The sequence below is a fragment of the Epinephelus lanceolatus genome, chromosome 9, assembly GCF_041903045.1.
Source record: "Epinephelus lanceolatus isolate andai-2023 chromosome 9, ASM4190304v1, whole genome shotgun sequence".
NCBI classification, from domain to species: Eukaryota; Metazoa; Chordata; class Actinopteri; order Perciformes; family Serranidae; genus Epinephelus; species Epinephelus lanceolatus.
In genome coordinates, this window is record NC_135742.1 from 23213919 (window position 1) to 23238359 (window position 24441).

Below are 24441 nucleotides of genomic sequence, written 5' to 3' on the forward strand. Positions count from 1 at the left end.
AGCCAGAAACATGTGTTGTCAGGGATCTGGGTGTAAGCCAAGTTTAGAAAGCATTTTAGATCATTGTTTGAAAAAATATGGCATGTAACCTTTTCCGCATCAGAAGAGCTTATTTTCTTGTAAAATTTAAAAAAAAAAAATGGGTTGGGCTATCAATATTCTCTTTCCTTATGAGCAACACGCATAGGCTACATGTAGATATTTTTAAAAAGCATTATTTACATGGAGAGTGAATAACACACAGCTTTGGCTTACACTACCTGATTAGAGAAGAAAATCAGACAAAACTAGGTATAAGTAATAATTTTGTTTCTAATTGATGAGGACAATTACAAAAAAGTTTATCGCTAAGAACTGGGGTAATTATTTACTAAATTATTTGGTTAGTAGTTTAATTTTGTCATTATAGACAGCAGTATTGGGAGAGTGAATGATGTAATCATGCAGATATGTTTTATACAAGCATGATAGAGTTTCTATGACATAAGAAATTAGTTTGGTGTACAGGAATGGGAGGCAAAAATGAGGGAGACCATTGAGACGACTTCACCACTGGAGGGCAGCAGTGAGCTTCACATGAGTCTGTCCTGCTTCATAGACCGTGAACACAAGAGAGGCGTTTAGGGGTGATCGGAAATGTTGAAACCAGAGCTATGATATGTGTTTCAAACGGCAAATTAATAATAAAAAAACACGTAATAAATATGAATTTGTTAATTTGGTACTCTATATAGTTTTGATGGGTATTTTTTCACAGCTGGCATGCGTATGCTTACAGCAAACAGAAGGAAAAATCGAAGGCGTTTACTCACACGAAAAGGCATATTTGGGCGCGGGAAGCAGAGTTTACGAGGCGTCCCTCAAGGCAGCACGGGTTATCACCACCATCACAGTCAGCGTCTCATCCCCCACCAAGGTGTCACTCCAGGCAGCTAACAGTCAGTCTTATCCCGCGTTTAATTGAACCATTTTGATATACATTTCTGCGCGACATCTCGGGACTGTTGGGGCCATGAAGGGAATCAGGTTTTTCGTGGTTTTCTTGGTGCTTTCCGCGTTTCTGTCGTGCACAGCCGAAGCGGCCAGGAGCAGGACCAGCAACCAGAACAGCTTCCGACGGGCAGCTAACGGCATCTACCAGACCCTGAGCAGTGTCTTCGGAGAGGACAGCATCAGAGGGTTGTACAAGGTGAATGAAGGACATGTTTCGACAACATAGCAGCTCCTTTTTGTATTTTGGAGAAGCTAGCACAGAAGGCGGTCTTGTGGTGTGAGTGTGAACAGGAAACAAGCGCGCCCGGGCCTGGCCAACAATTTCACGGATGCCATTTTGAAAAATTAGCCATTATACCGTGTTTTATCCGTCTCTAAGAGATGTCATATGATGTAACGCTGCCCTGCATGATAAAAAAGGGTGTGTTTTCATACAGTAACACTTAAATTGTGCAATGTATCGTGTAGCCAATATTCTCATTCATTGTTCCTGGTGTTTCAGCAAGTGCATCTAATGTCACAGATGGCATGTACGGTGGTCCAGCCCGGACAGCTGTTTCTTTATGTCGACCTCCTCTCCAAATTATTAGAAATGCTGCTCTTGCTAATGTAACACATGAGCTTGTATGCTCTCAAGTGGATGTATACATTCATGTCTCATCGTTGCGGCACTTCCTGCATTTTGAAATCTAATGATAGTTCCTGTTTGTAGCCGCCAATTGAAACCAAAGTGACATGTGTGAGGATACTGTACACACGTGATTACACACTGTCTGACTGCACCCAGCAGGTGTAGCTATATTGTAAAAATATTTACTCAGATATGCCCATGTGAATTAATTAGTTATTAATGAATGACTTTAATTTGAGTGAATTAAAATATAAGAAATAAAACATCAACAGACACAAAAAGAGTAGGAACAAGTGTACTCTTATGTAATCCTACCCCCTTCTCACTATTCATGTCTTATTTAAAAAGGAAATTGTCAACAACTGTCCCAAACTTATTTACAATAAACAGTCTTAGATATTAAAGATACAAACCCCATCTCAACCAAGCCCAGATAAATAGATAAACCAATCCATCAGCATCACCCCTCTTCAGCTCTCCTACATATACTGTGTCTGTACATCTTTTTAAAGTGCTCTATAGTTGTGCTTACCTTTAAAAATGAATAATGAAAGTCTTGTATTACTGATAACAACAGGCAAACGAATAATGGCTGATTAAAGTTATGGAGAAATGATCATTTGCACACAGTGCACCAAACTCCTCTTCTCGCGACTCCTACCAAACATGGCTGAGATTATCTTATTATTAAATAAGATACCACCTATTAAGTTAAGTGGTTCCCAACTGGTGGGTCGCGGTCCAAAAGTGGGTTGCGGGTCCATTCTGAATGGGCAGCAAGTGACTCACTTGGAAAAAAACACACTTTATTTTGAAGTACAATGAATTTCCAGCACAGGGTTTTTATTTTGAAGTGCCATTTCCCTACTGTAGAATGAGTGACTAGCTACTAGCTACTTGACAGAGACAGCAAACTATCTCAACGACATGGCCAAATGCAAGTATGACACTGCATATATTAAAGTTTATGGACCTTGAACCAATGAATAAGGAGAAATCTGGACCTCATGGCTGGACCAGTTAGGAACCACTGCTTTAGTTAGTCTGCATTTTAACTTATGTTGACTTTCAAGTGACACCGAATTGACCTATAGACTTATTGTCGTGGGGATAACTTTATTTTGAGTAGGGCTGCAACGATTAGTCGACTAAACGATGACTAATCGACTATCAAAATAATCGGTAACTATTTTAGTAGTTGACTAATTTGGTTGAGTCTTTTTTTTTCATAGACAAGTTCTATAAATGTACCCCAAAATACTCTTAGTGCAGCTACTTGCATTCAAATATTAGCAGCTTTACACACTCTCCCATGACAGTGAACTAAAATCCTTTGGCGTGAGTACAAAACAAGACAGTAGATGACATAATTTTGGGGTTTGGGATAGACATACCGACAAATTTTCAACATTTTAACACATTTTTGGATAAAATGATTAGTCAACTAATCGAAGAAATAATCAACAGATTAGCCGACAATGAAAATAATCTTTAGTTGCAGCCTCAATTTTGAGTTGGCAAAAATGTGCATTTGTTTGTACGTAGTCACACGGATTGCTTCCTATGAACAGTCTGCTTTCACACTGTGAAAAAGGCACGTGCTCAGTCTTTTTAACTTTTTACTGATGTATGAACATGGTTGGTTGGAGAAGTAGTAAGCAGTTATTTAATTTATAGCCTCATAGGCCATTAACAGAGTCATAGAGATGAATTTCCCCTCAGGGGGATTAATAAAGTATATAAAATTTAAAAAAAATAAATAAATAAAATTAAAAAAAAATACAAATTGCATGGTGTTGTACATATGCATTGCTCAAAAGACTGTAATGTTTTTCTGTAGTGTCAGGTTCTAGTGCGGTCCACTTCATATTGTAGGCTTCAAAAGACATTATAGTAAGCAGCTAGAGCAATTAGTGTTTAATAGCAAAATGAGTATTAACTGTGGATAATGCCAACAAAAACTGTGATACATAAGGCAGCTACTGTAAACACAGAGTGGCTCTCTTGTTGACAGTAGATTGGAGAATAATCTGTTAATCATGACTGTTGCACAACTGCATGACTGCAATTGTGGTTGACGCCCCTCTTTTCTTTTTACTCTTGCTAAAAATCTAATGTGATGATGAAACAGTCTCACCCTTCTCTCCGTATTTTTTGGGTTCTGTAGTTTTTTTCCAAAACGACGGAGCGGTTTGTCCATGGCGTGGACTCTTTTCTGGACACCATCTGGAAGATCTGGTCAGATTTGCTGGATGTGATGGGCATCGACTGTGAGTTTAAAATTTCTTATGACACTTCTACAAAGAAAGATGAGCACAAAGAAGGGGACATATTGTAAGACTTTATCCTTTCTTTCTTTTTCTCCCGTGTAGCCTCAAACCTCAGCCACTACTTCAGCCCCACATCTCTCACCAACTCTCCGGCACGCGCCCTGCTCCTGGTGGCCGCCGTGCTTGTGGCCTACTGGTTCCTCTCCATGTTCCTGGGGGGTTTCTTTTACCTGCTGCACGCTGTGTTCGGCCGCTTCTTCTGGGTAGCGCGCGTCACACTCTTCGCCCTGTCCTGCCTCTACATCCTGCAGAAATTCGAGGGTGACCCAGAGCGCGCGGTGCTGCCACTTTGCTTTATCATGGCGGTGTACTTCATGACGGGGCCCGTGGGAGCATACTGGCGTCGGGGAGGCGGTGCAGGTTCACTGGAAGAGAAGATCGACCACCTGGACACTCAGATCAGGTTGCTTAACATCAGGCTGAGCCGCGTCATAGACGGCCTGGAACGCACTGGGGACCATTAGGTAGCAGCGAGGATGATGGGGAGGGAGGGGATATCGTACAACAGCTGCAGCTGATGGCAGAATGCTGTTTCCAGTACACATCTGCAGCAACACAACTACTGGGTATTTACTATTATCAGATGGGAGACAAACTAGATTTGAAATCAGTATTTTAATGGCTTGAGTTTATTTTAGTTACAGGATACCTAAAAAATCCTCAGAGGTCGGACAGTTCACTCGGAGCTAACGCAAATCAACCAAACACTTTTTCTGTTTGTTTTTTGAGGCTTTGATCGAAAGCTTTTTGCTACATTTGTGAGGAAGTTATCAGAGGGATGTCTACTTTTTTTCTAAATGCTGGCCTAATTCTACACCTCAGCTATTTTTGAGAAATTCCCAAGCTGAGGTTTGAATTCTTGGGGTTTGGATAAGCATCGTCAATGCTTTTGCTAAATGAATAATCATATTTTATGTATGTTTGTTTGTTTCTATCCTTGTGAATAGCCTGGGGGTTACGATTCTTACACAGGTTTGTCCACAAACATGTATTCCCCTTTTTGAACCTACTGAAGGTTTGGGTTGGGTTCGGGTGTATGATGCAGGGGCCCGATATAAACATTGTATTTCTAATATGTAAACAAAAAAAAAATCCTCAAGATGTTGGATAGTTGTTCATAGTAAGATTTATTTATTCCATTTTCCATCCAAAAATGTTGAAATCATGTAGTCCTAGTTTGTTTCATGAAGCCAACGTCCCATAGTGGCAATAGTTTGACATCAGGACCTCCTTTTCATTGCGTGTGTTTTTGTGTATGGGTGCATGAGCAGATGAACCTGGGTGACCTACTCAAAGGTGTGTGCAAATGCATTATTGTTTTGTGTGTGTGTGTGTGTGTGTGTGTGTGTGTGTGTGTGTGTTTTTCAAGCTTGTGAAATGGTAAAGCACTGTATCAAAAAGTCACCATCAGAGTAGGAGAAAATGCAGACAGGCAGCAATATCTCAGGGACTCAACCTACACACATAGAATTGGAAAAGAGATATCAAGTATGTTAAAATCATGTCTTGGTCTCTTTGAGCCACTTTACAGCTTTTCAGATATGGTTTTAAATCTGTCTCAGTATCTTACAACACTTATTGATAAATGGGTGCACAGTTTGTGTTATTACATCATGTTGAAAAGTTAAATGTCTTATGTCATGACCAAATCCACCTTTTTGATACTAGCATGGAATAAGTGTAGGGATTAGAACTGCAGCTTTGGAAAGCATTGTTAATATTTACTGTACATGTGTGAACGCACAAGCAAATTATCCACAAAAATGCTTTAGAAAAAAAATACTCAAGTTGTTGTAAGTCACACTGGTTTGAAGCATGTCTTAATACATCTTTTTGGGTGAGGATTTTTAGCATAAACTGGATCAATTTCTCAACTTGATTACACATTAAATTAGGGCTAGTGCCTTTGATGCTGTGGCAAAAATACAAGCTTGTACTGTAAAACCCCATTTAGCTCTGTGTTTAAAGCTGTGCAATATTTTAAATTGCTTCATGTTCATATGTGATAAAAGCTCTCACCACAGATCTACAACCAGCCTGATTGATACATACAGTATGTCTTATTAAAGCTGTGTTTTACACACAGGCTTGGTGTGCATCACTGTAGCCAACGCTAGTTAGTTAGATTTATAGGGCTTTTTATGTCTTCATTATTTCTGCCAATTAATTTTTATATTTCCTCATCATGTGCCATTATACAAGAGTGGGACTTTCCCTGCCATGCTTCTCCTTGTTTAACATTTATGTCTTCAGCTATTCATATTCCCCTTCTGCATAGTTTTTGCAATTTCAATGTATAAAATCTGGACTCTGTAAACACATTACAAATGACCCTAATGCTGTGCAAGTTTAGAAAAATGTTGCTTTTAGTTTCATCTTAAGGATACAAGTCATTGTGGCCAGGCTCTCTTGGTGCACCTGTGACACACCTAGGGGGGCGGAATCAGAAAGAACACATCATTATCACTACTTCACCCCCTGTAATCACAGAGCTCCCTCCGTCGTGACACACCGACAGTTTGGTAATCCTGCAGAGAGTTTTCCTTAGAGGAAACTTGTTATTGTCTGAGACTTCAGAAATTGTTTTTTAAAGTTCAGTTTTGAACCTGAATGATCTCTACCACATTATATTGCTCACCACAGCCACATCTATTTGTATTATACTTAAAAATGTGCAGCTCCAGGCCACAGTTTGGCCAGCTTCATTTAAGTAAGAGATGTGAACTGCTTTCAATGTGTCAGTCTCCAACATGCCTGCTGACGTGCAAAAGAAACTGCACAGACTAGTTAATCAAAGACACATTTGATGTGCACATAATCATGTGAGGCTCTGTAGTCATTTTACAACAGTCGGATGCAGGTTGCACAAAATTTAACCAGCAGATCTGCTGTGCGTAACTGTCTCAACAGTGCAACATCACTCCAGTTAGAGACTAGAGATGGAACAGATACAACTGTAAAGAGAGTCTCCAGTGTAAAGGAAAGGCCTTTAGCATAGTGTTAAAGCACCTGGAAGCTACTATAGCAATAACTACCAAAAACAGCCCAAACTAAGGAGCACACAGCCTCCTTACGTCATCAGACATTACCTAAATTTTATTGGCCATCCTATGTTTCACCCAAGTCGGCGTGTATGCAAGTCAGTAGTCTTGTATAGTTAAAGACACTACCCAGGCTAAAGAACCAACCAGTATTTATACCCTCGACACACATTAACAAAATCCTCAGCAACTATCAGTATGTGCGAGATGCATTTTGCCCCCCTCCTCATGTTTCTCAGTGTTGTGACGGTGCAGTGTTAATATTTTTCTTGGAGAAAGAAGGTGTTGCATCACCACAATACCACACATATGGGCTCTGTGTCTCGGCACAGTCAGATAATTACTATCACATATGTTTTATTTTTAATAATACGTTCAGTACAATGGCTGGATTCAGATTCATATTTTGCTCTGCCTTTCATCCTCGTTGGAGTTAAGTCAGCAAAATCAGTTTCATATTTGAACACAGCTCTCTCTCCCCAAACACACCCAGTTCATACCCGCAGTAACCCCCCACCCCCCAGTAAACCCAAAGTCTAATTAATTGGGATTTTCTTGCATGCTTTATGCCTATAATGTTATGTTACATTATATACATGTTGACTGCCTAGGTAGAGAACTCTTACAGAATGTGATGTGTGATGTGATGGAGTTAGTCAAGAAGTTAATTATATTATTTTGTGTTATAATGAGTCTTATTTTTCTGCATTACTTCAGTCACATTTGAAATGACGACTGTACTGAACTGTGTGCATCAAATATAACACTTAACTGGACACAAAGCCACTGTATAATATGTTGGGAAATCGATTTGCAGAGGTAAAGCTGATTGAAAGAGGGGCTTGATGCTGGTGTCTTGTGTTGTGTGGTTACGGTCTAAAGCCCTCTGTATGTTTTCCTAATGACAGTATGTGTAATTTATGAAGGTGATGATTGAAACGTAATAATCATGTGTGTTATTGAAGGACTGTTTGTAGCCAGTTTCCCAATGGATGGTGGTACTGAAGCTGAAGGATGAGGAGTGAAACTGTTTTTCTTTGAACTGCACACTTCTTACTGTTTTTATTGATTATATCTAGCACCACAAAAATGTTTGTTTGTGAGACAAAAACCAGCTTGAGAAAACAGAGAAACTGTAAACATAAAGTTGCCGCTCGTCGTAGGCCAACTCATTTACTACTTGTCATTACCACTTGGATGTTGCAAGATGCCAGTGGATGTTTCTGTCGACATCCCTCAGCACTGATTATATTTATTGTCTGTTAAACCCACCGGTTAAATGGCCGGTGATTCCTTTATTTTAATGTACTCTGTCCTACTTTTTCCTGTTATTCCATGTAGCCTGCTTTTTATAACATGCTGTGCCAATAATTTATATTTTTGTTTAATAATTGTGTTGATTTTTTTTTCCATTTCATCAATATTTTTAGACCTTTTTTTATCTGAATATTTCTGTACTTTAGTGGCAAGCACCAAACTGTCCTGCCTGCTGTTGTCTGTGTGAGTGTGTGTCTTTATGAAAACCTGTCCATGGAGAAATCATTCCTTTTTTTTCTTTTTGTCAGTGAAAATGAGGTCCAGATTTGAATAAATTAAACACCACGGTATGACAAAGACTTCTACTTTGATTCATTAATGATTTCATGAAGATTTGAATGTGTGGGTGAGCATTTATGCTGTAATCAGAATTTACTATGTTTAATATATCAAAACTCATAGGAATCATTTGAGATAAATGCAAGTATGTTTGAAGATTAAATGTCAATTAGATTTTATTTTTTCCTCACCAGCATTATTTGGTGATAACTTTCTAACAAGGACAATTCCGGCACTAGGTGGCACTGATCAATCTTCTTTTCTTAAAGCCCATTTTGGAATAGAGGCTCATTTTTAAGAGTTAACTGGACAAAAAAGTCCATATCCTCAAGAGCCTAAAAACAGGGTGTCTGAGTCCTTCAAAAGTTTTAATATGTGTTAAATTTTCTTAATGTAAGGCCTCAAAAAGTCTTCAATTCAGATTCAATGGGTCTTAAATATTTACAGTCATTAGGGTGAAAATTTCTAGGGGCCTAACAGACCCAATAATTGACTACAATCATTGGACAGACTGTAGAATGGCAATAGTAAATAGCATTTATGACAGCGATGAGGTTTTGTTTTCTTTTTACATTAAACACATTAAACTTAAACTCACCAAACTGCTGTCATTTTTCCTTACTGTTCATAAGGTAAGGAACAGGATGCTATTAAGAATGTCTTAAAGTCTTAAATTTAGCTTAGTTACATCTGTAGACACCCTGAAAAAGTAATAAAATTAGTGTCATCTGTAGGAGTACTGTATTGTTGTACAAATCATTATACAAATTATACAAATTATACAAATCAGAAAATACCCTTGAAAGGTATTTGTGTACACTCTCGATAATGTTAGTTGATCCTCTTCATGTAACAAAGTGTGCTTCAAAACAACAGTCTGTGGCTGTGTTGTGGCTCACACAGCAGGCGAGGACATTCTTGTTAAAGTGAATTAATGATTGCAAACAGTTGGGGAAAGCTTGGGTGGGGGAAGTCCATTCTTTAAACACACTGTCATGCTACCCTTAAGGAAAACAGTTTACCCTGTGGAGCTCCAGTGGAAACTGGCCAGTGGCTGCTGAAAGAAAATTCTAGTCTTACAACAACATGTGTAAACTTGTTGAAACATGCCAGTGACATGTCAAAGTTAGTTATGTTACTGGATAAGATTATTTTAATTTGAATTTCTATTATCTTTGCTCACAGTAGGCACAAAGTACATATTGATTTGTATTGGGATACATCTCTCACAGTGAGCTGGTCTGCACTGAGTGATTTTATAATATGTAGTACTCTACTGGATAAGATAAAGCAAGCATTCATATTAGAGGCATATTAAATAAAAACCCTCCAATGACGAAAAGAGCGACAATTTACTCCTCAGATATTATCAAATGATTTGTTTATTACTTAATCATAATACGTCAAACACAGATATATAAAATCAGCTGGTGATGTTTAGAGGGACAAACACCCAAACAGTAAATCCTCGTGAAATTAAATGTCTGATCACCTGTGGTTGACTACTGCTTGTAGTGTTGCCTATATTTTAGAAAAATAATTAATTACTAAATATGGATTCCTGAGCACTGTATGGCAAAGACACTGAGTTTTCATCCTAACCTGTGATCTTTTGTTGCTGTGCCTCGTCTGCCTGGAACAAGCCAATGTTCAGTAGATACTAAACCAAATTATGATTTGAGAGCATATTTACAAAACTGTATTTGGATGCACCTGAGAGTACATTACCACTGAACTGGTTACTGATCCACCTCCTAATGAAGTTGTCAAAAATACACTTGGATAATTTTTCGATATCATTTTTTCGATCTATAACAACATGACTTCCTTTAATTATACAATTGATGGTATCAAAAGTACCAAAGCTATATAAAAGGCTACACAGATGAAACCACGGGAAAGAAAAATCAATTGGTCCTCAACCTGTGGCTGTTTCTGCATTTTGTCATCATAATTTGGGGTGCCAAGGGCTTGTTTCTTTAGCCATGGTACCAAAAGAGGTATTAAGTATCATTGTTTTATGCTAGAATTGTATCAAAGTTTAAAATTCTGGTATGGTGACAACCCTACCTCCAAACCTGCCCATTTTGTCCTCCTAGTTGCAGATAATTCTCTAAAACAGAATCGAATGATATAGCAGCCACTGTCTTTAGAAGAGATGGTAACCTGCATATCTACAAACATGAACAAACAATGAAAATTCTGCCATTTTAAGATGCTGAAACTGACAATGTCATCAGTATTAAATGTACACATAAAATACTAGAATAGTTTCAGTCAGGAATGTAATGTGTGGCCAAGTTTACTCAGGTGGCGTCAGCGATTTTGAAGAGAGATTGTGGATATTTGAACTCAACACCCAAACAAATACACTTCTCCCGTCAGTACTTCCCACAGCCTCTATCTCTGCTCCCACTGCCTTTCTCTTTATACATCCATGGCCTTTGGTGATTGGCTGGAATAGTTTTCAATTTACAGAACCAGGTCTGTGTATGCACAATGGATTTTTTTTCACCACACATACAAAATGAACAGCTAGCATACTGTGATGAAATATTCCCAAAATTTGATCAAAAGCGTATTGGATCAGATTTCCTAAAGCTAAATGTTGTGCCTGGGACACGTCGTGTATTAATGATACTTGTTACCTGGAGAGGTTGGAAAAAGATATACGTTTCTTCCCTGTTCCAAAACCAAAATCAAACCCTGAAAAGTGTAGGGTTAGCTAGCTAGCTACTGAAGATATAGCCTACTGAATGTAAACACATGCTGCTTTTGCTTTTTAATGATTATAACAGTGAAAAAAAAGACCAACCCTGCTGTACAGGAACCAGTGAAGGGAAGCAGGGAAACTTTGCTGATTTTCAACCAGCTGTGTGTCATCACAGTGTGTGCAGATGAACGCTGTTTGACTTCCCTCGGAGATCCCTGCCCATCCGGGTGCTGGCAGAGGGTGAAGACAAACACTATAATCTGCACACACTGCGATGCCACACAGCTGGTTCGATATCAGCAAAGATTCCCTTTATATTCTTTGTCTTGTGTGGCGATCAGCAGTGATGTGGTGGTTCACTTTTACACTGTGATCTGTAGCCTATAGTTCGGCTTTAGCTTCTAACTATCTTTGTCTTTTTAACCTGTTGTTGCTGCTGAGTCAGTTTGACATCCTGGATATATCCTTCAAACACAGACTGTAGACCCCTCTGTCTGCTTCTCTCTGGAATCACTGTTTCATTTTTCCAAAAATTTGTGCAGTTAGTTACAGTGTGGGCTCCATGCTCCATGCTTACTCTGACAGCTTGATGGACCATCAAAAAGGGGCGGGGCCATGCAAAAGGTCAATATCTGACTGCACTTTAAAGGCTGCTAATATTAATATTAGTATTTGTTGGCTAAACTACAGCCAATTCAAAAGCTGTTGGTATCAGCACAGTAGCAACATCATATTAAAAAATATATAATACCTCAACCAATGTTGACCAAACATTATCATAACAAACTGGTAGTAGGTTTCATGTTGACAGGTCACAGAGCAGCTTTGTTTTTGTACTTGCAACATCTTTTTATTCCCATCTGTTTATTAAAACAATACTTTTTTAAAAAGGGAATTACTCTGTATTTTGCATAGTAATTCTCAGATTTAAAAATATTGGATATCTGCACCAGACATCAGCTATCGGCAGCTTCAGTTAAAAAATATCAGAATCTGTATCTTTAAAAACCATCATGAATTGATTTCTACATAAAAACAAAGCCAATGATCATACAGTCTCCTGTCATATTCATTTGGTCTAACACTTGACAGGTTAAAGCTATGAGCTAATCAACAGATATTTATCAACATACACATGTTCTGAATTACTCTGTTACAGTGATAAAAACTTTAAGTGTTTGACAAATAAGATCTGCAGGTCTGACTGCACCTACTACAGTTTATCCAGGAAAAACCAATGACATACTTTTAGTATGAAAAACTATTTGGCTTCCACCTCTCTGTCAGAGTTAAGAGAACCAACACTTGACCAAATAGCTGTTTTTTCCTGTTCTATGAGCGCTCCCACATTCTCAACACCTCTCCGGCTGCATGATGTCCTTCAAACATGTATTCATCAGCAACAATAAAAGCAACGTGCACAAAACTTCTCGTCCAATCCACCTAGCTGGAGCATTGTAAAAAATCTGAGGGTAATCCCCAGTTACTCTGATTTGATCCAAGAAGGCAGCAGGATCATTTTGATATTTATAGTCTCATTAATGAATAGGTAATGTGACTTACAGACCAGTCTCCCAGAGGAGCAGCTATGATGGGCATCCAGGTGGCTTTGCTGGACAAAAGGTGCATCCTCCGTACATGTCCTCTCGCTGCTCTCATCTGTCATTCTTCATCGTATGGCAGTCTAGTAAAGCAAAAATGTCTATAGACGTGTAAAATTGTAGAAAAAAAAGTAAAGACAAAAGCAAAAGAACTGTCATGATGTCCATATCCAGTGAGTCACACCGCGCTGAGTCACCGTCTGTTCACAGGTCAGGGTTACAAGTCACACCAGGCTCCTCTGGGCTGTCAGAAGCGCGCCACGACTTTTATGTCCAGACCACCAGCTCCACCTGAACCTGCCCCGGAGACCTGAGCCTGGTTTGATCCGTGGCCCAGCTGGATGTGATGGAGGCCGTTGTTAAAGCTGGCACACAGCATGTTGGTCGAGTCAGTGGGTGCCAGACAAATCAGCGGACCAGCACCATCCAGAGACAACGTGGCTAAACAGGCTGAACAGAGGATGGAGGAGGGAAGGTTAGAGGAGATGTCTGTGTATATGTGCCCATGTTAATCAGTGTATATTTCTGTATATCAATGTTTCCATCCATGATGGGTGTTAAGCCTGGCATACACGCTGCGATTTTTGGGCTGTCCCAGACAAAAGATGACCAACGTGAAAGAAACATGGCAATATCTTTGGTTGTGCCTCTAAAATGGTGGTCCTACGCCGCACAATAAAAGAGGTTCAAGGATGGCTGTTGTCACGATGACGTGTAAAGAAGGACAAAGGTGAGCAACCTAGCAGCTAGCAAACAAACGCATGGACACACCACAGTATAAAGTGCCCACAAAACTTTAGGTCATATAATAATGTGACCTCTATGTTGTGCTTCACAGTTGGAGGAGTAATAACCCATGCAGCATCCTTGCGCACTCAGTATAGGAAGCTATTGCACCATAAGTTGTAGCAATTCAGTAGGCAGTGTCATCGTTCGGTCTGCATACATCACATTTGAAGCTTGTGCTAAACTTATAAGATTGCTAAAACCTCACACTCTGTAGGAGGCTTTACCTGCTGTGTTCTGATCCCAGATTTTGACGGAGCTGTCATGGGAGGACGTTGCTACCTGGGCTGCGCCACCAGGAGGCGTAGGCAGAAACATACAGCAGGCGGTGGTCTGGAGATGACCTCTGTACTCCACAACTTTACAGCCAGGCTGACGCAGGTCCCAGAGCTAACACAGACACAAATCCACTGAGAACAAGCAACAATGTCAGAGATTTAAAAACTAGCTGTGTATGACCCACTTTTGGACCGCGACCCACCAGTTGGTAACCACTGCTTTAATGTGCTTTACTTTGTTACTAGGCTGGACAGTACTACAGTACCACTAGTAATTAGTCAAATAGGATTAACTTAATATTTGACCCTTGTCTCTTGCTACTTTTAGAAGACTCAGATTAGACTGGAAACTGGTCGAGCTGGTGGAGTCAAACCCACAAGGGAAACATTCAGAGACCATCTGCACAACGGCAATGTCTACTGTTTTGTTTGAGAACATTTTTTTAGAAAGAACTGGTATTAATCAAGAAGCTACTGGCCTTCCTGCTTTATAGGTGCCAGGTTTTACACCTGTAAAAACACAAAACACATTGTTTATTTCAGCTATTCGTCTTGCATCGACTCAAATGAACCCAGACAATAGGTCTGAACCTATACTCCTAACTAACTACACAAACACCTGCAATGGTCTCACCGTGGCTTCACAGCCCTGTCCTCCAAAGCCGTTGCTGCTGGACACCAAGTAGTGTCCATTTGCAGAAACGTCACAGTGGGTCTGGATGTACTGCTTGGCTGGAAAAGTGTTGGTCACCTGCCATGCACGGCTGTCCCACACCCTGTGCGCATAGAAAACATTACTGTAGAAATACACTTGTGCAATATCCAGTGCATAAAATCAAAGACACCAGCAGTTGCTGTTTTCAGGAGTGGACACATCTAACTTCTCCCAGGGATGGCGGTGTCGGCAGCCGGATCAGGCCAGCTGATTGGCCCACTTCTAGAGCGTCATTCATGCCAAGTCTCAGCCGGATTGGGCAACCAGACGTGGCCCAGTTAATGACAACTGGCATACCGAGTTTAGGCCAACACTGGGCCAGGTCATTTTGGCTACCTGGGTTAGTTAGTTGGACTTTTTTTTGGATAATAAAAGAAGGTGTGATGTTACAATGGTTCTTTAAAAGTGTAATTTAAACAAATAAACACGTTCATCTGATTCAGTTTTACAGAATTTGTTCATTCTCACAATCCCAAGAATTATTTCATCTCTGCTATGCTAATTGGCTGCTGTAGGTGCATCAGCCATCACCATCTGTTTCAAAAACTCATTATTTAAAAAATCAACCACTGTGCAAGTCTGTGTGCAGTTCATTTTAGCATCAAAAAAGCATCAGTGGCAGATAAAGTATAAAAAGGCGAGATGGCACATGTGCATCTACAGTAATATCTCTCTGTACCTTATGGTCTTATCCTCAGAGGTCTGGACTATAGAGGAGCTGCCTGGCACCCAACACACATGAGTCACCTGGGCAGACAAGAAAGGACAGTGAAAAAGTTAAAAGTCTTCAGGGCATGAACCTTGGAAGTAAAAGTCAGATTGAATGGCTTATTGATTCAATCCTTTTTCTTACATGCTCAGTACGCACCTAAGGCGATTTAGCGTGCTTGAAACAATTCTAAGTACAAGCTTGTGTGCACATGAAAGCACATACAATCATTCTCACCAGGTTTCTAGAAATGTTGTGTCTCTGTTCACATTTTGCAGATTCTATATCCCACAGGCACATCCAGTTGTCACGAGAGCCGGTGCAGAGCTTTCTCCCCTCTATAAAAACAAACAGTTTCATATGTTCAGTGCAGATCAGTGATATGAAATAAATGACAATGTGCACAAAATTATAAAGCCATGACAAAAGCCTCGGGACTAGACTTTTTCACTATCAGTATATGACGATAAAACAAGAGAATTGTTTCCATTGCTGGGTGCAGGTGGACATTTTGTGGTGAAGTATACTCCTAAGCAATAAAAAGGCTTTAAGACAACAGTTAAAATATTCACTCAAGAGTGACAAGACTCATCAAGTGTGTGTGTGTGTGTGTGTGTGTGTGTGTGTGAGCGTGTGTATTCATGTATACCAGGGCTGATAGCTAGTCCATTGACCACCAACTCATGCCCACAATATTCCTGAATAGGTTCGTCCCCCTGGTTCAGGTCCCACATCAGAACAGTCTTGTCCCGTGAGGCACTGAATATCCATGTGCTGCCTGGATAACACACCACCTGGCAGAGGAGACGCGTATGTCACATGTGTATCAGTTCTGACCAGCGTCACACCTTTATCAGTTTGTGCACACATGCGATATCAACGTTACCTTGGTAACCTCTCGGTTGTGACCCTGGAAGGACTGACACATCCGGCCTTGTTTCCAGTCGTATACCACCACAGCCTGCAGGGGTGAAAGACACACATATGCAGACACATGTAAACACATGTGCACCCAATGTTCACTACATGTTAAGGGATTTTTTTGTCATAGAAATTAAATGGTGAATGGTGACAGTTGTGCACAGTTTGATGGAAAGTGTTTTACAAGGTTTTGTTGCTCATTCACCCACTCACACACTGATGGCAGGGTGTTGGCCTGACCATCGGGAGCAATTGGGGTCCAGTGTCTTATCTAACACACTTCTACTTCTCGTACCATGTAAATGAAAATGTTAATTGTATAATTTCAGTCTTTTTCTTGCATTAGGTATGACTCAACTGATCTTAAAACTACTACACTCCTTCATTTATCACCTGAACCCTTCTAAACACCAGAGAAAAAATGTCAGTAAAGTAATACTGTGATAAAAAATGATATTTTGGAGTAGAGTACTACTACTGCACAGTGTAATTTACCTGGTCACTCCCACCAGAAACACACAGATCTGGGCTGAGATTGGTGACAGTGTTGGTGGACCCTTGATGGGCAGGTTCATACTGCACCACCTGGCTGTCAAAGGCATTATCTGCCTTCTCTCCCTGAGATGCTCTGCACAGGACACGACAATAGAAAAAAGTAACATAACCAGCAACTATTTTAAATAACTTGATTTTAGCCTGCAGTATAACTATCTCTGTATTATGTGCATATTATGTTCCTTTACAGGCTGCACTACACTGTATACATGGCCCATGTAAATATACAACAAGGTAAATACACTAATACCACACTTTATGTACGAGAATCATCTTTATACAGCATGCAATTAACTTATCTTTGTGGTACCAGTATCTACTACAACAGTTTTTCTCTAGTGTGAACGGGCTATATATTGAAATCCTGATTCTAATAAGTAGGCTATATGTAGTAATATAGTACATACAAGGACACAGAAATCATTTCAGTAGTGCACATCTCACCTGTAGAGGTCAGACCTCTTACGAAACTTGCTCTGTAGTTTGCCCATGTCTGCTAGAGACCTGCAGCCACACTAATACAATAAGAGAAGACAGAAAATCATGATTGCATCCATAGTTACGTCTATCCTTCCCTTTAGACTTCATCGTCACCAAGGGGAAATTCTTTTCCACAGCACTGTACACATCAAACAAACAGTACACATCAGCTGCACACAGTTACATACAATGACAGACAGCAGTACACACTTAGCGAGGCCTATGAGGCAGCTACGGCTGCAGGGATTAGGCTTCTCCCAATGCATGCCGTTCTGAAGCTCAGTGCCCTGTGCCTGTGCCTGCAGTGCAGCAGGGTAAGGTGGTGACTGAGTGAGTATGTGATGTCCTGCCCTGTTGAGGTTGCAATGGCCTTAGCATTTAGCTCTGCAAGGTTGGGTGTGAGGAGATCCATTACCCTAACACCAGTTATGTGTGTGTGTTTGGCCCAATTAGTAACGGATAACATGAAAGAAGCAGGTGGAACAGTAGTGAGTGGTGATGGTGAAGGGCAATGGATTAAGCCACTTTACAACTCTTCCTGTCCTGACATAAGATGACCTCTGTCTGTGCTGATATCTTTTGGTTGGCTGATCATGAAAAATTTGAGTTTTGTTTCAGAAAGGGAACTTTTTTGTGGCTAAATGTCTTTGCCAGGCCTGAAGTAGAAGGCAGAGTATTCTGTTTCTGGACTGAGTAGTTCAATTACATGTATGTTGATTGTTACTGCAACGTCATTGTAATGGTGTCTTGTAAACACATGAGGGTTGGGCAAGTGTGTGAGACACCATTAAATTTTTTTAAAAAATCAAATCAAAATCAATCTACAAATTTATTTATTTTTTTGAGTTCAGTTCACTTCAGAACCTCGAAAAGGGAAATCTCATTAGCAAAAACATTAAACACAAAGAAAGCAGCGTCACACTGAATGTTTGGAAGTATATCATTGCCATTAACTACACTCAGGCTGAAATTCTAAATGTTTCAGGATGACACCCCTATGATTTGACTTGATAAACTAAGTGTTTTCTTGCTGTAAATGTATCACTGTATATTTTCCCAGAAATTTAGTTTCATAGACTCTTTCCACAATATCATATCAATTGTAATCTGTATTTTTATGTCTGTACTGCAGTTTCCAAACAACATAAATTTGGTTTTGTTTAATGTTGTTTAAATTTCAAGACAATTTATTGTTTTAATTTACTAATTTCTGTTGTGACCTCCTCCAAAAGCTGCTGCAGATCATCCCCAGAACACAGAGCTCATCTACATATACCACACATCCCAACTTAAATAGACACAGTCTCTTCCTGCAAAATATATTGCATAAGGTTGAGACAGACCAGTCCACAAGGTGAGATTAAACCACACGTTCCCACGCAAACACTACTCTCTCACACACACGCACAGCTCTGCTCCTCCCTCCTTCACCCTGGCGTACTCCTCAAACAATCGACAGGAAGGAGAGGGCTCAAATCCTATTAGAGCCGCATCATTACTGTCACAAGGAATTAGTCGCTCCAAAACACCTGCTATGAACTGTGCTGGCAATCATTGTGTAACAACACCGAGGCATTTTAACCGAACTTACTAATGGTAAAAAAACACAGTGCATGACTAGTGGTGGGGTACACACTCTTACAGATAAGTGAAGCAAGATTTCTTACCTTTCAGCGGCAGGTGTGGTCGCTGTGTGATGCTGAGGGTGTGCGGCTAGCTCGCTAGCATGCTAACTAATCTTTATCTGTCATGCCCAGAAAGATTAATGCCCTAGTAGCACCAAAACATGGATGTAAAAACGTTAAAACTTGCTAGAGCCGCTGTCGGAACGACCGAGAAACGTTTCCCACAGAGTGCCATGACAGAAAGTTGTCCTAACTGCGTGGGAAAGTGCTCAGAAGTGTCTTTCTTCACCTACAGCGGACCCATCCCTCCCTCCCTCCGTAGCGACCATGGAGCGACGCGTTCTCGTATCTAGGCGAGAGCGGGGTCACGTGACACGGGGAAGGAAGTAATCAACAGCGTCCTCCTACAAAATAAAAGTCTGATTTACTGTTTAGTGACATTTATGGACCTGTACGTTTCCTCCACTTACAGTCCACTTTTTTTAGGGGATATATTTAAGAAGCTGACTTTTTCCCCCTCCTGGAACAACTGTGCTGCTGAGCTTCCTCCCATCAACCCCCTCTCATTCAAAATGTACCATGTGAGCACAGTATCAGCTAAAATAGTTATAGCCCTCAAACCGAATTTTGACACAAGAAGCTTTTACAAAACAAGGCCACAAGACCAGGTAATAAAGTGGGACCCATTTTAAGGTTCTTGTGATCATCAGTTGATATTGTGCACAAAGGCTAGGTTTGGTTTCAACGTGTACACATAAAACAGGGGACATGGAACACTTAATGTCCTGTATTTTGGTGAATTTCTATGCAACAGTTTGTGTCTTTTGTGTGTGAATGAATAATTTTTATTTTGGTTACATATATCTTGAAAAACAAAGATTATTTCACACAAATTTTCTCTCAGACAGTAACCAAAAAAGGCATAGGCTGAAGCCTATCCTGCATTAACCAAAGGATAACCCAAAATATCAACTATACCAAAGACAGGAAATAAATCAATCAATAGCTAATTAAATACATCAGAGCCTACATTATAATCATCCACTCTTTTACATGTTGATCATTTTATATTATAATCCATAATCATTTCGCATTTTAAGGCTTTTTTAAAACTCAGAGAGCTACACCGTTTCAAATCAGCACTGAGTCCATTCAATAACTTGACTCACAATACTGAAACACATCAGTATTTCACATTGTTATCACTTTGTATGTTTCATAAATAAACAACCCTCTTAAATGATAATTTCCTCTCTTAATCTAAAAAAAACTGAATACAGACAAAAATACAAAATAAAAATCCTCTACTACTTTGATATTTTTATTAGGGTGGACAAATGCACATGTTCTAAATATTGAGGGGGACGTGTCCCCCACGTCCTCCCTGGAAAACTACATCTATGGTTGTGCTAGTAATCTATATTTCGGTAGTAATAATGATAAAAATAATCATTATTCATAAAGCACTTTTGAAAACAGACTTACAAATTGCTTTACATGTCAATAATTAAAACAGAAAATACATGAAAAAGACAACTTTTAAAAGAACTGATAAAAACACTTACGTGTATAAAAACAGAGGAAATAAAAAACTGTTAAATGAACTTAAAACTCATGTAAAAATCAAGAAAGGTCCTCCAATAAAAGTTTGTTTAAAGATGGGACTTAAAAGAGATAACTGAGTCGGGTAGATTGTTCCAGAGCCTCGGGGCCCTGACAGCAAACACTCTGTCCCCTTTAGTTTTCAGCCGGGCCTCTGCCCGAAGACCTCATAGTACATCCTGGCATGAACTGTACTAAGAGGTCAAAGATGCAGCTGAGATAGAGACCATGAAGAGCCTTAAAAGTAAATAGTATCTTCTTAATCTTAAAATCTATTCTAAAACATACTGGGAGCCAGTGTAAAGAGGCTAAAACTGGAGTGATGTGATCATGTCTCTTGGTTCTGGTTAAAAGCCTCGCAGCTAAATTCTGTACAGTCTGGGGCCAATTATAGATTATTGATTCAGGCAAGAAAAGAGGTTGTTGCGGTAATCCAGAGGTGCAGAGATGAAGGCATGTAAAATTGTCTCTGTGTTAAAATGGATTGTATTTTTGAAATATTTCTATGATAAAAACATGATTGCACAAGCTTTGTGACATGCTGCTCAAAACTTCAATTACTGTCAAACAAGACTCCAAGATTTCTTGCAACAGATTTGATATTATCCAAGAGGGGACCAGCCAAAGGTGGAATTTGTTGAGTAACGCACTGGGGCCCCATGACAACAATCTCTGTTTTGTCTGAGCTCAGCTGAAGAAAAAAATTTGACATCCAGCTTTTGACATCAGTAAGGCAGTCATCCCAGGGTCTGTGGCTCTATCAGGCAGGTACATCTGTGTATCATCAGCATAAAGATTTCATTTTTTCACATTATATTCCTCAACAAAATCAAAACAAGTAATAATAGTAACACAAACCAGCTGCCACAAAAGCAACTTGGTGTGTTTGAGGGGCCCTGGGGCAGCTGCCTGGTTGGTGGCTGATGACCCTGACAAGGACCACAAGCTGAAACACGTTGCGCTGACAATAAAGTTGTTCTCCTACAAGTGTTGCTGGAGCTTTAACCTCTGTAGTTGCCAAATTTTCCCAGTTGGTAATCCAGCCTTGTGTGTGCCCTTCTAGAGACAACACACTGACTGTACTATCTGCATCTACCTTAAATTAAACAGGCCTAGCCCAGTCTGACCCTGTGTAGCTGCCGACACGTTTTGGACATCCACTGCACATGCTGTTATTCACATAGTCTATAGTAGTAGTAGTAACATAGTTTATTCATGTTTCCCCTCAGTGAGCTACCAATAAATGTATAAAAGCCTTAACATTGTCTAAAGTAGAACCAACAACCCAAAACTTTTCTTCCCAGATAGCATCAATGTCTCAGTGCTCTTGCTTCTATCCCCACCCTGTCAAAGAAGGATGCAAGAAAGTTGTGTGTATATTCTTTTATTAAAATGTAAGTTAAAATAAGTTTACACAGCTTGATCACAATAAATTCCTGCTATTTGCATCATGTTCTATAAGAAATTAAACTGGGTCGATGTGATTCTCAGCCGACAACATAATGCATTTGTTTAACGTTGTATATCGCCTTTACAACACATGACAGGTCAAAATGTTACTGACCTGTGGCTGGATGTCCCTCCAGAGAGCTGTTCAGTTGACCCTCATTACAGGCACAGGTTGAATAGCTACCCAAGCTGGAAATCTGGGACGAATCAGACGGATCCCTGGACAGCTAACATTAATTTTACTGGAACTGTTTCACAGGTTTTCTTTTCATGTCATGTTTCATGTGCTTTATTGCAGCGCTGATTTTTGCTTGGTAGATGGAGTAAGGAAAGATAACAAAAGACAAGCTTTGACTTCATGAGCTGGATTTGAAAGAACGCATTACAAGCTACAAAGCAGTGAGTGACTGGGATGTCCCCATTTAAGTGGTTTAAATGGGCCACTTAGTTAGGTTACAATCAACACTGTTCAATACCTATGTGGGGTGACCTAAATTCAAACTTTTTGTTTGCAGCAAATGTTTTTTTTTTTTCATGAGTTAAACTCTTTAATTAGTTTGTCAGGCACTTTACAGCAAAACAATGTTGATGCCTATCACATAATGGTATTACAAATTTTACAAAAAATGTATTCCAGTTACACGTTTCACTATATTCTCCTAGTGTGTACAGTGGAGGCAGTAACACAAAAGTATTCCTACATATGTCTCTGCACAGGTACACAAACAGAAGTCTATAGCCTAAATTTTGGCTTCTAAAGACTATATTGTCATAAATTATGCCCTGACATAGATACACTGTACTTCACTCACTGTAAGATGAAGACAAGTGCTCCGACTTCACTATAATCCCTATCTCTGAGTTGATGGTGCCGAGATCCATTTGCCTCTCCCACACTGTCACGAGGACTTATGTAGAGATTTATGTCACACACTGCTGAAAGCACTGAGAGTATGCTGAAGTAATGTAGATCTTTTATGATGCAGTTAAAAAGTTCTGAACTTTGCCCTGTGAATGCCCGTCCACTAATTAGACTGTAAAATGTATGTTTCCATTTAAAGGTTTCACATACTGTAAGTAGTGTGGCTGTTTCCCCCAAAAAGTAGCAAAGCAGTGCCGAGAAATGATTTCTAATTCAGTCAGTGTACAGGTGGAATGCAGCATGTGACTCACCACATAAACAAAACTGGTATGTTTTCAGGCAGACCTTGAACACAAAAGGCCTTGAAACCAAAACCAGCCCATAAATCAGGTCAGCACTCATTCTACAGTCCTGGCAACTGACTGTAATCTGACTGGGGTCCAAATGAGAAGTTTAGTATGTTGACCGGGGCTCATTACTGTTCTCATTAGAAGTTCACTGTAGGAACAGGACCGTCATGGAGCCCCAAACTGACACAGTAATGTGTTGATGACTTATAACATGACTGACTGTCCATCCAATAATGAGTGGGTAATGATGGTCAATTGTTTGGTTGCGGAAAAGGCAGAAGTAAAAAGGACACCGATTCTCTGATAACACTAATGGCTGAGGCAAGAACAGTGGGGTGTATCGCACAGTAATGGAACAACTGTGGATATATGATATGGCCTCTAACATCCATCTATCCATCCATCCACTTATCATTTCATCAATCTGTAAGTGTGTGGGAGCCTATTGTTAGAATAATGTGACTAACAACTGCTGGGTAACTCTCCGCTTTGTTAAAGGCATATGCCGCAGATGACGTACATGTAACAATGACACAGGGTGAGTTTTAAAGGACGGCTTGTACAATATAATGCAACTTAACTGTCCTGCTGTAACGTATAATATTATGACGTTGCTGGGACACAGAGATTCAACTTTATATTCACAATCTGTACACTTCCTAGTATCAACAAAAATAGAAAGTATTCACATGGATGGATTCCTCAGTGGGCCTACCGGGTACAGCCCCAGGGTCCCTAAGTGTCAGGGGTCCCATACATACTGACCAGGATGCTCAAAATGACCACACGCACAAAAGGACCACAAAAGCCTCTTTCCCACCAAACAAAAAATCTACTAACACCGACTAAGGGAAAGGTCACAATCAGCATTTAGTCCTGGGAAAACTCGCTTTGTAATAGTCACTGGTATTTATGGTTTCAGCTCCGATCAGCTCCATTTGGAAGTGATGGAAATACCACACCCAGGTGGATGCACTAATTTTAGCCCCTTTGCCGGCACAGGCTAGCAACTTCATGCTGCTTTCTACTGTTTACTAATCTGTTTTCCCGCCCATAAATGACATTGAACATGGCACACACAAAACAACAACAAAAACAGGAGGCCGTACTTGTGTACTGTGGAGCAATGTACACAGCCAAGGAGGCGTCCTGATCAGATGCCTGAACCACCTCAACTGACCCCTTTCGACGCGAAGGAGCAGCA

General features: G+C 40.0%; 2 protein-coding genes across 2 annotated transcripts; one reads left to right on the forward strand and one right to left on the reverse strand.

The window, feature by feature from the left end:
* The first annotated feature begins 863 nt into the window (after nucleotides 1–863).
* Nucleotides 864–7357, forward strand: bri3bp (bri3 binding protein). The gene is made up of 3 exons (XM_033619908.2): nucleotides 864–1189; nucleotides 3792–3894; nucleotides 3997–7357. Exons 1-3 carry the CDS (start codon nucleotides 1013–1015, stop codon nucleotides 4416–4418), a joined length of 702 nt encoding a protein of 233 aa, XP_033475799.2. The 5' UTR covers nucleotides 864–1012; the 3' UTR covers nucleotides 4419–7357.
* A 4771-nt stretch (nucleotides 7358–12128) lies between these two features.
* Nucleotides 12129–19150, reverse strand: wdr31 (WD repeat domain 31). The gene is made up of 10 exons (XM_033618760.2): nucleotides 19017–19150; nucleotides 17314–17384; nucleotides 16810–16942; nucleotides 16280–16354; nucleotides 16043–16187; nucleotides 15631–15731; nucleotides 15364–15431; nucleotides 14604–14745; nucleotides 13919–14081; nucleotides 12129–13355 (listed from the first exon to the last, which is right to left on the reverse strand). The coding sequence occupies exons 2-10, from the start codon at nucleotides 17358–17360 to the stop codon at nucleotides 13153–13155; spliced, it is 1077 nt and encodes a 358-aa protein (XP_033474651.1). The 5' UTR covers nucleotides 17361–17384; nucleotides 19017–19150; the 3' UTR covers nucleotides 12129–13152.
* Nucleotides 19151–24441: the final 5291 nt, after the last annotated feature.